The sequence below is a fragment of the Carlito syrichta genome, unplaced genomic scaffold, assembly GCF_000164805.1.
Source record: "Carlito syrichta isolate Samal-C Ts95f unplaced genomic scaffold, Tarsius_syrichta-2.0.1 Scaffold307839, whole genome shotgun sequence".
Lineage (NCBI taxonomy): Eukaryota > Metazoa > Chordata > Mammalia > Primates > Tarsiidae > Carlito > Carlito syrichta.
In genome coordinates, this window is record NW_007251935.1 from 269282 (window position 1) to 281094 (window position 11813).

Consider the following 11813-nt stretch of genomic DNA (forward strand, 5'->3'; position numbering starts at 1 on the left):
AAAAAAAAAAAAAAAAAAAAGATTATGCTAGTCCTATGTTCTGAGTTAGAAAGTAGTCTTTTTTTTTTTTTCCTAAAACTTTTTGATAAGATTTCTAAATGCTTGATTAGAATTCAGTAGTGAAAACATGTAGGCCTAGAATTTTCTTTGGAAGATTAGTACGTCCTTCTACTTCAAGTTGTTTTTTTTTTTCTTAAGTGTATTCTTATAGACAGCAAATAGTTGTTTCTTGTTTTCTTATCTAGTCTCACAATCTGTCTTTTAGTTGGAGTTTTCAAATCTACTTTTTATATACTCTACATATGATTGATATGTCTGGAATTTGATCTGCTACTTTGTTATCTTTTAATTGTCTCATTTGATTTTTATTCTTATTTTAATATTCCATCTTGATTTCTCTTGACTTTTTGGCTTTTCCTTTTTGCATATTTTTTTAATGGTTGTGCTAGCTTACAGTAAGCATCATTAGCCACTTAGAGTCTATAATGTTCTATTCTCATAAACTATATAAACTTTGTAGTGGTAAAGTTACATGTATCTCTCCCTGTCTTTCATGTTGTCATATTATCTATATATAGTTTAAATTCTATAATACGGTATTTTAATTTTTACCTTAAAGTTGTTACATGTCTTAAATAAATTGTAAAAATATATAGTCTGTTTTTACCATTTCAGTCACTATATGGTATAATTTGCCTTTAGCCTGAAGAAATCCTCTAAGCTTTTTTGAATACAGATCTCCTGGCAAGAAATTCTCACTTACTTATCTATAAGAATATTTAGCTTTCATTTTTGAAAGGTAAGTTCATGGGGAAAAGTATTTTGGGGTTGAAAAATATTTTTTCTTTTTTTGTTTTGTATTGGAGTCTCACTTTGTTTCCCAGGCTGGGGTGCAGTGGCACGCTCATGGCCACAGCAACCTTGAGCTGCTGAGCTCAGGTGATCCTTCCTCCTCAGCCTTCCAAAGAACTGGAACTACAGGCATGTACCCGGCTAATTTTTTGATTTGTTGTAGAGATGAGGTCTCACCAAGTTGCCTGGGCTGGTCTTGAACCCATGGGCTCAGGCAATCCTCTCACCTTGGCCTCCCAAAGTATTGAGATTATAGGCGTGAGCCACCGCTCCCGGCTTGAAAGACATTTTTTCTTTCAGCAATTTAAAAATGTTGTCATATCTGTTCTTGCTTTCTCTGTAAAGAAGTTAGTGTCAGTGGCTCAGCCTGTAATCCCAGCACTTTGGGAGGCTCAGATGAGTGGATTCCCTGAGCCGGCAGGCTTGAGACCAGCCCAGGCAACTTGAGACACCTCATCTCTACAATAAATAAACAATTAGCTGGGCGTGGTATGCACGCCTGTAGTTCTGGCTACTTGAAAGGCTTAGGTGGAAGGATTGCCAGAGCCCAGCAGGTGGACACTGGGGTGGCAATGAGCATGCCACTGCACTCCAGCCTGGGGAACTGAGTGAGACTCCAACTCAGAAAAATGTGTATATGTATCACTTTCCTCTTGGCTTCAACCCCATTCACTTCCCCATGTGTAATGTGTTTTTCCCTGGATGTTTTCAAGGTTTTCTCTTTACTCTTGCATTTTGACAGTTTGCTAAGATATGATTTTCCTAATATTTATCCTGCTTAGGCTAGGTTCATTGAGTTTCTTGGATCTGTAAGTTCTTGTCTTTTACTGTATGTGGGACATTATCAGGTGTTATTTCTGTAAATCTTTTTTTCTCATTTTCTTCTGTCTTCTCCTGAAACTTCAATTATACATATGTTAGAATACGTGATCTGTATTTAGCTTTACTTATTCTTTCTCTGCCATCTACAGTCTGCTGTTGAGTCTAAATAGTTACATTTACTCATCCGTTATTGTAATTACCTAGAGTTACATTTGGTTCTTTTTTCTCATTTCTATTTCTGTGGATATTTTCCTTCTGTTTGTTCCTTATGTTCCTTATATCTTTAAGTCATAGAACATTTCTGTGATAGCTGCCTTAAATCCTTGTCTGCTATCTACAACATCTAGGTCATATTAGAGCCTCTTTTTTGCTTGATTATAAATCATATAGTTTTTGTTTCTTTGCATATCAATTAATTTTGTATTAGATACTGAACATTATGAAAAATAGATGCTGAGACTCTAGATTTTGTAGTTCCTCCAAAGTGTTATTTTTGTCCTAAGATGCTTGGCAGCAGCTAAAATCTCTGCTCAGTTCTTTTAACATCCAACTGCTACTTTTTTACTGGGAACCCTGTCTCCCCAACATGTCCTCATATGTAGTTTAAGAAATTAACCAAGTATTTGGACAGGTTTTAAATGTGTATTTTGCTTTTCACTCTCTTTGTAGTTCTTTCCATTTCCTTTGAGCCCTGAACTTGGTCCTCCGACTCCTCAAGCTTTATAGGTTGTGGGCTTCCACTTTCAGAAACACATAGATAGGGTAATGTTTTAGGCAGATACTTACAAACTGGCAAATCTCACCCTTTATCATTTTTCCTTTAAGGTTATACTGCCTTTCATTTTCTGTTTTTTTATGATTTGTGTTCAGGTTCTTTAAAACCTAGAGACTGAATCGGGTATGGTGGTTCACTCCTGTAAACATAGCACTTTGGGAGACTGAGGCCAGGGGATCACTTGAGAACAGGAATAGAAGACCAGCTTGGGCAACATAGTAGTCCCTATCTCTACAAAAAATTAAAACTTGGAGACTGGGTAGGTAGTGTAACATGGCTCTTCTGCCATTATGGCCTTGTTACTTTAAAATAAATACATAGATAAATAAAATACACACACACACACACACACACACACACACACACACACACAAAACAGAGAAGGCAGTGTATTGAGAAGAACGTGATTTTTGGTTAAAAGTGGAATGCAAATTACATTTTTGCAGAGACCTAATTGTTTAACCTTGAGCAAGTTACTAAGCTTTTGAGCTTGTTAGCTTTTTTAGAAAAATGGAAATAAAATTTCCTCTCATAGACTTGTTATTTATAAACACCTAGTATAATACATGATATGGACACTTTTAAGAAAACACAATTTTACTTTTCTTTGCATTCTACTTGGAGATGCGACCCATAACTGTGGCTTTACAAGCCATAGAGACTTAATGTGTAGTTCTTGTATTTAACAAAAGTCAATTGTCATCAGGCATCTTTTAAAATATAAGGTATATTATTAATTTTACTATTCTATAATAGCAGTATTTGTAATAGATCATTTGGTTAAAAATAAAATTTACTGTGAATACCCCTATATATATATATTTTTTTTACCTTCTTAAAAAATGTTTGTGGTGTTAAGTCAACAAACATTTATTGTTCACTTAGAATGATGTGCCAAGCTCTGATGATATGGAGTAAATAAGATAAATGTGGAGTTTATAGTCTTACAGGGAAAACATACATATATTAAGCAAGTCATTACCAGTTGCATACTATTTTATTATAGGCTTTAGGATGAAGAAGAACAATAAATTTATAAGACCTCTGTATTGAAGAATCATATTAAAATACTTGATATTTAACCCTTTGAATAAAAACTGTTTTTAACAAACAGGCTATTTTATATTTCTTCATTATTTATTCCATATGTTCCTTTGCTTTCCCACACTTCTCTGTGAAGTGAGTAGTTCTTTTTTATCTCTTTATATTTTCACATTTAATTTTTACAGATTGAAATCAGTATTAAATAGTATTAGTACGTATATTGTTCCTGATTTTACTGTGAATAGTTTTAGAGTTTTGCCTTCAAGCCACTTTTTTTTTTTTTTTTTTTCCGACATTGTTTAGTTTAAAAATTTTTTTTTATTTTAAAGATGTGGAATACAATTCAGGGCTAGGTAAGGCTACATATTTTTACATGTAAAAATATTTTGGAAAAACTTATACAAAGTTTTAACATTAGTTACATATTGGTGGTAGGAAATAGGTAATTTTCACTTTGTTCTTGATCTCTTCTGTTCTGCCTGGTCAACAATATGCATTTTGTTCTTTTATGTTAAAAATTTGACATTTTTTGCTGGGCCTGGTGTCTCATGCCTGAATCCCAGTACTTTAGGAGGCAGAGGTGAGAGGCTTGCCTGAGCCCAGGGTTTGAGACCAGTCTGGACAGCTTGTAAGACCTTGTCTCCACAATAAATTTTTAAAAAAACTAGCCAGGCATGTGGCATGCACTTGTTGTTCCAGCTACTTGGAAGGCTAAGGTGGAGGGTTCACCTGAGCCTAGCAGATTGAGGCTGTGGTGGCCGTGATCAAGTTGCTGCACTCTAGTCTGGGCAACAGAATGAGACTTTGACTCCAAAAAAAAAAAAATGTTGACAATTTTCAAAACAAAATAAAATCTGTACATACTATTTGCTAGTGAAGACGGAGATAGCTTAGCTCATTGCTTTGGGAGACTTCTTCCCAAACATCAGTTTGCTAGTGTCTAAGGAAACTAGTTATAGCTCTTCTCTTTAATCTGCTGTTTTGAGTCTCTGCAGAATAAGACATTTGGGAGGAAGTGATTTTGTCGGACTCTTCTATTTTGTCCAGCTTTTTCCTCAGGGTTTTATATGGTATGTGAAAGAGTGAAATGTAGAGGCCAATATCTGGTCTCTAAAAATCGGATTGAAATAAAAAGTTGCTTAATTTCATACTCAAATATGAATGATTAGGTATGGTTCTTATCCTCCCAAAAGGCATTAGGGATGTTCATTTACCCAAATTCCTTTTTAATTGATAAGGTTTATTGGATTCATTTAGTGTTTATTGAGTCTCTGCCAAGCTACTGGAGAAATAGAAAGATAACAGATATGGTTTTTGCCCTTGGAGAATGTGCTTATTGGTAAGGAAATTGTCAGCATTTTACTGTTTTTGATATAGTGACACTTTCATATGTATTAACCTAGAACTATCAGTAAAAAATGAAATTGTGGATCTTTGGGAATTCCCTGTCAGAGAACTGAGGAGATGTATCTGATCTTGAAATGAATTTCAAAAGTTTCACATGTCACTTCTTTGTCACTCTTTTCTTATGAGCCCTCCTACCCGTTCTAGGACTCTATTTGTCCTTCTATTTCTAAGTCCTTCTCAGGCTTATTTACCCAAGCCTTCATTAATTGTTTTTGTTAGGACTCAAGTAAATATCTCCTTGGCCTTTGTGAATTAGAGATGTCAACATAATTGATTGTTTTTCTCCATCCTGTCTCTTCATTTTTCTCAACTCTAAACTCTTCACCTGTGCCCTTAATTTGAGAGATTGTTATATGTTATGGGAAAAGGTCATATAAACTTGGGACTGTATGTTTTTTATTATTGTTAGTAGAACCATTGCAGATATTTCCCATTGATGTGTTAATTGCAGTTCTCTGTAGAAGAATTGTCTGAGAACCCAATGTAATATGTTCAACTAAACAAATCTCTTTTTTTCCTTTTCATTTCAGTTGGAAAGACATCCTTGATCACCAGATTTATGTATGACAGTTTTGACAACACCTATCAGGTATTTTGTTTTTGCCAATTTATTAGCTATTTTGTGTTACAAGTAATATGATATTTTAAAAATTCATTTATTTACTTGCAGTTATGGATGTAAAAGTGCTTTCTATAATCTGTAAAATACTATTTCAGTATAAAGTATAAATGATTTTGTCCACAGTCCTCAACTTTATCATTTTATATCTTTTGTCTCCTCTTCCAAAGTCTATTGAAATATTATTTTTGTTACCATCTTGATTGGAATTAGAAGTGATGACAGACATTCTCTTACAGAGATTTTCTCCAAATCTAGGATTCTGTGACATTTTGATCTATACTTAAAGTCAAGGATAAATTAATAATGAAATTAAAAATCATTAACAGAAGGAAATTTGGGACATTCACAAATATGTGGAAATTAAACTGTACTTTTAAATTAATGTCAAGGATGAAATCACAAAAGAAATTAGAAAATACTTTGATGTAAAAAAGAAAACACAGCATTACCAAAACTTATGGGGTACAGTGTTATACAGAAAAGAAGACAGACATTAAGTTAATAACCTAAGCTTCCACTTTAAGAAACTGTAAAAAAGCAAACTAAATTCAAAGCAAGCAGAAGGAAGAAGCTATTTTAAAATGTAGGTTTTATTATTCAGATGTGAGGCCAACAGATCAGATGACTGCCATTGAAAATATAGTTTGTTGCACTCATGGATCCCAAGAGGTGGGGTTATGTCATGCCATGGGGAAGCACTGGCGTCAGTTAGGAGAAAGGGGGTTGGGGGAATATGAGCAGAAGCCTTTTTTGTGATTTCCAAGGGAAAGAACAGGTAAGACAGGGTAGCATGTTTAGGATTAGCTGGTTCAAATAATTTTAGGGGTCTTGGGGTCCAGTTGTCTAGTACTTGGCCTAGGTGATTAGGTCAATATAATTGTGGCCCTAAGTGTGATAGAGGATGTGCTGGGACATTGGCTTTAGATTGATTGGTTTGCCTGTGAAAAGCATGCTCACAGGTAAGTTTACTATCTCTTAGAAAAAGGCTAACCCTGAGTATGGCAGTCCCTTTAGTGTCAGCAAGTATCTTAATGTCAAAGCACCAAAAATACAGAAAGTAAGACATTCTTGGCAGGGCACAGTGGCTAACCCCTATAGTCCCAGCACTTTGGAGGCCAAGGTGGTAGGATCGCTTGAGGCCAGGAGTTGGAGATCAGTCCGGGCAATGTAGCAAGACCTAGTCACTATTAAAAAATTTAAAAATTTGTTGAGTGTGGTGGCATGTACCTGTAGTAGCCACCCAGCTACTTGGGAGACTGAGGCAGGAGGATCACTTGAGCCTAGGAGTTGGAGGCTACAGTGAGGTGTGATTGTGCCATTGCACTCCAGCCTGGGCAACAGAGTGAGACCTTGACTCAAAAAAAAAAAAGACATTCTTTATACAGAAGCTAATAAGGATTAGAGCAGACATGTATGAGATAGAGAACAGAAAAACAGTGGAGAAAATCAATGAAACCAAAAGTGGTTTCATTTAATGTTTTCTTTGAAAAGATCATCACAATTGATTAACTTTTAGCAAGACTGATCAAGAAAAAAAGAGAGAAGGCTCAAATCCCAAAACCAAGAGGAAAAGAGGAGATGTAACTACCAGCCATACAGAAATAAAAAGGATTACAATGGAATGCGATGACCAATTATATGCTAAAAAAAAATAGATCCCCTAGATAAAATAGACAAATTCCAAGAAAGAGACAAACTACTAAAAATTAAAGAAGAAATAGAAAATCTGAATATACTTAGACAGAATTAATCATAAAGAAAGCCCAGGCTTGGTGGCTCAACCTGTAATCCCGCGTCTTTGGGAGGCTGAGGTGAGTGGATTGCCTGAGCTCGCGGGTTCGACACCCGCCTGGGCAACTTGGCGAGACCTCATCTCTACAAAACCAAAAATTAGCCGGGCGTGGTAGTGCGCGCCTGTAATTCCGGCTACTCGAAAGGCTGAGATGGAAGGGTCGCCCGAGCCCAGCAGGTCGAGGTTGCGGTGGCCGGGAGCATGCCACTGCACTCCAGTCTGGGAGACAGAGTGAGACTCAAACTCATAAAAAAAAAAAAAAAAGAAAGAAAGAAAATTTCGCGACCAGATGGTTTCATTGGTCAATTTTATGAAACATTTAGAGAGCACCACCAGTACTTTATAAACTCTTCTAAAAATTAGAAGAAAAAGCCGGGCTTGGTAGCTCAGCCTGTAATCCCAGCACTTTGGGAGGCTGAGGTGAGTGGATTGCCTGAGCCTGTGGGTTCGAGACCCACCTGGGCAACTTGGCGAGACCTCATCTCTGCAATAAATCAAAAAGTTAGCCAGGCATGGTAGCACGCACCTGTAGTTCCAGCTACTCGGAAGGCTGAGGCAGAAGAATCGCCGGAGCCCAGCAGGTCGAGGCTGCGGTGACTGGGAGCGGCCACTGCACTCCAGTCTGGGTGACAGAGTGAGACTCCAACTCAAAAAAAAACAAATAAAAATTAGAAGAGAATACTTTCCAACTCATTCTATCAGGTCAATAACTACCATTATTTCTTATGAGTATAGACACAAAAATCCTCAATAAAATACTACTAAACGGAATCCAGCAACAAATAAAAAGATTATATAGCCAGGCTCGGTGGCTCAGCCTGTAATCCCGTGGTTTGGGAGGCTGAGGTGAGTGGATTGCCTGAGCCCGCGGGTTTGAGACCCGCCTGGGCAACTTGGCGAGACCTCATCTCTACAATAAATCAAAAAATTAGCTGGGCATGGTAGTGCGTGCCTATAGTTCCATCTACTTGGAAGGCTGAGGCGGAAGGATCGCCGGAGCCCAGCGGGTCAAGGCTGCGGTGGCCGGGAGCGGCCACTGCACTCCAGTCTGGGCTACAGAGTGAGACTCCAACTCAAAAAAAAAAAAAAAAAAAAAAGATGATATGCCATTTAACCAGTTACTTTATCTCAGGATTACAAAGTTAGTGTAATACACAGAAAACAATCAATGTAATATTCTATATGGGTAGATAAAGGACAAAATCGCATGATCATTTTAATGGACACATAAAAAGCATTTGACAAAATACAGCAGCTTTTTGTGATAAAAACATATACAACAAACTAGGAATAGAAGGGAACTTCAGCACGATAAAGAGCATCTATAAAAATGTCACAGCTAACTTCATACTTGATGAGACGATGAATAATTTTTAAGATTAAGAACAAGACAAGGATGTCTGCTTTCACAACTGCTTAATTTCAAAAGAAAAAAAATCAAAGAATAAATAAACTGAAAAGAATAAATTAGTAATCTTAAGGCCAAGATAATTTGAAGCCCTAAGTATATTGTAAATCTTTTTCCATATTAAGTGTCTGAAATATTTTTATTAAAAAAAATTTTTAAAGGCACTATTAATCTACTTACCTATTTTGCATTAATTATCATGTCATTAGTATAAACTTGCTTTTAATTGCTTTGTCTTAATAATACAACAGATGTCAATCTGATTAAAGGAATGATTAATTTCCATAGAGTTATTACCTGTAACTTGTTAACTGCCACTGTGTCAATGATTTATCAAGCCCTTTTTATTTTTCAGAAAGCTTTTAGGGTAAACTTAAAATCTGAATCCTTAGTATGTATTTTCACACATTTGAAATATTTATTTTATTTTAAGAATATACCTTCTGAAATGAATCTTTACTCTTGAGAAACTTGGGCTTTTTTTTCTAGGAAAGCCATTTCTAGGCAAACCTTAGAGTTGGAAGGACCTTTATTTACATGTTTGTTCTACCATTTAGTAGTTGGGTTGTTTTGGAACCATTATTTAATTTTTCAGAATCTATATTTTCACATGTGTAAAGTGAGAATTGTAATCCCTTTGCAAGATGACTCATTCCTTTTTTGGAAAACAATTCTATTCTTTTATGATTATTATCATTTACTATTGAGAAAAACATTGATTGTTTTTATTTACTTCCTTCTTTGAAGACTTTGATGCTTGTTTCATACTATTCTTCTTCATTGTAACCTGTCAGTGTTTTAGGCAACTATAATGTTCACATGGAAGATCTGCTAGTTGCCTGTGCTTTTCATTCCCACAATTTCAGCATTCTTTAAAAATCATTGGTTCATGTATTCTCTTCTCAGACCACATTCTTCTGTCTTTCCAACTTTTTTATTCGGGTACTTTTACTGTAATAGTTTCCACTCCAGCAGTTCACATCAACCCCTCCGACCTATTAATTCCTCCTTGTTATTTGTAAACATCAGATAGTGTGTTTTTTGTTTTCTTTGGAAAATCTCCTTAACTGTTTAGCCTGACTTTGGTTGTTTCTCTTTTGGTTCAGTCACATATGCTTGCCAAAATCCATGTTATGAACCATCTCTTTTTGTCTGTTCTTTTTTTTTTGAGTTGGAGTCTCGCTGTCGCCCAGACTGGAGTGCAGTCGCTGCTCCCGCTGGCCACCACAACCTCGACCCGCCGGGCTCCGGCGATCCTCCCGCCTCAGCCTTCCAAGTAGCTGGAACTACAGGCGCGCGTTACCACACCCGCCTAATTTTTGATTTATTGTAGAGATGAGTCTCGCCAAGTTGCCCAGGCGGGTCTCGAGCCTGCGGGCTCAGGCAATCCACTCACCTCAGCCTCCCAAAGGTGTGGGATTACAGGCTGAGTCACCGAGCCGGCTTGTCTGCTCTTGAATATATTGGTGTTGCTAGTGTCAACTGGGTTATCAGTTTTACCAAGCACCCTTTAGAGTAACTGTTTCATACTTATCTGTACTCATCAAGCCTGACCTTGACCACTACTATCATTCTTTCCTTCCCTACTTTGAAGATTTTGTCTTATCTCAGAGAAATGGAAGTTATGAGACAGGAATCCCATTATTTATTTTTCTTACCACATCTACTGTGTACTTAAAACAATATTTATACTAATCCTCTTTCATTCTGATATACTATAAAGATCCTCTTCCTGCCAAAAGCTAGTCCCTAAGTGTGCTAAATCTCATTTTGATATACAAGGTGCTGGTTTAAAGTATATATATGTGTGTGGATGGGGGTTTGGAGAGTAATTTTCTTAGCCTTTATTGAGTACCCTCTCTAAAAATATCAGCACCATACCATAATATTTCCTATTGTCCTTTTCCTAGTTTTTTCTCTTGTACTAATCTCTAACATACATTTTTACTTCATTGACTTGTTAATTGTTTATCTTAGAATGTACACTTTACAAGGCATAAATTGTTGTCTGTTTTTTATTTTTTTACCAGTGAATTCTCTCAGGGATCATGCCTACTAGGCAATCAATACTTTTGTTTTTATTTTTTATTATTTTTTTTTTAGTATTTGTAAGGAACAGAGTTCAATAAATATTTCTGATGAATGTGAACAGATTTACATGATTTTTAAATTTCTGTTTTCCAATTTGGGTAGGTACCAACTGTATCTCTGTTTATCACTCTATCTCTAGTACCTAGCACAGTATTTGCAAGTACATGGTCAGTAAATATTTGATGGATTAAGTGATGTAATTTACCTTTTCTTTCACTCTTGAATATAGGTAAAAATGTGTGAAGACTTAATAATACTACATTATTTTGTTATATAAAGGTATTATCTTTAGTACTTACAATGTTTAGAAATTACTTTAAATCTTGATTTTGTCCTGTCTATAATCAACAAGCCTCACATTTCAGATACTAATGACAGAATTGACTTTTTTCTGTGTCTGTCAGTCTTAAAAGTTAAAAAAAAATGCTTATTTGGTAAGCCTTCTCCATATTCAAATAATAGATCAATTTTAGAATTTGACTGCTGTCCTTATGCTGTTTACAAATTCTTTATTTCATAGGATTTTGTAAAGAAGTTTCTTACCCTCTTAAACTGAAATATGCTTCAACACAAGACATATTTTTTGTGTTCCTTGAAGTAAATGCAACAGAAAAATGATAATTTATTTTATTCCTATGGTAACTGTATGGGATATGTGTGCTGTTATTAATAGTTATCTCCATTTTACGTTGGAAAAATAGTAGGTAACTTCTCCAAGAGAGCGCAATTAGGAAATCATAGAATCAGAGTTTTAAATGCATCTGTGTGACTACAAAGCCTGTACTTTTAACCACTATGCCATACTACTGCCTCATAACAATAACAGAAAATATTCTTCAAAATATTGAGCCCATGCAAGGCTCGGTGGTTCAGCCTGTAATCCCGCGCCTTTGTGAGACTGAGGTGAGTGGATTGCCTGAGCCTGCGGGTTCGAGACCCGCCTGGGCAACTTGGTGAGACCTCATCTCTACAATAAATCAAAATGAGTCGGGCGTGGTAG

General features: G+C 36.1%; 1 protein-coding gene across 3 annotated transcripts in view; it reads left to right on the forward strand.

The window, feature by feature from the left end:
* RAB6A (RAB6A, member RAS oncogene family) overlaps positions 1-11813 on the forward strand; it is a 95219-nt gene that overhangs the window by 41594 nt on the left and 41812 nt on the right. For all 3 annotated transcript variants that reach the window (XM_021715842.1, XM_008064668.1, XM_021715843.1), the window contains exon 2: positions 5431-5489. In XM_021715842.1, the coding sequence (XP_021571517.1) occupies positions 5431-5489 (59 nt within the window). The remainder of the gene's footprint in view (positions 1-5430; positions 5490-11813) is intronic.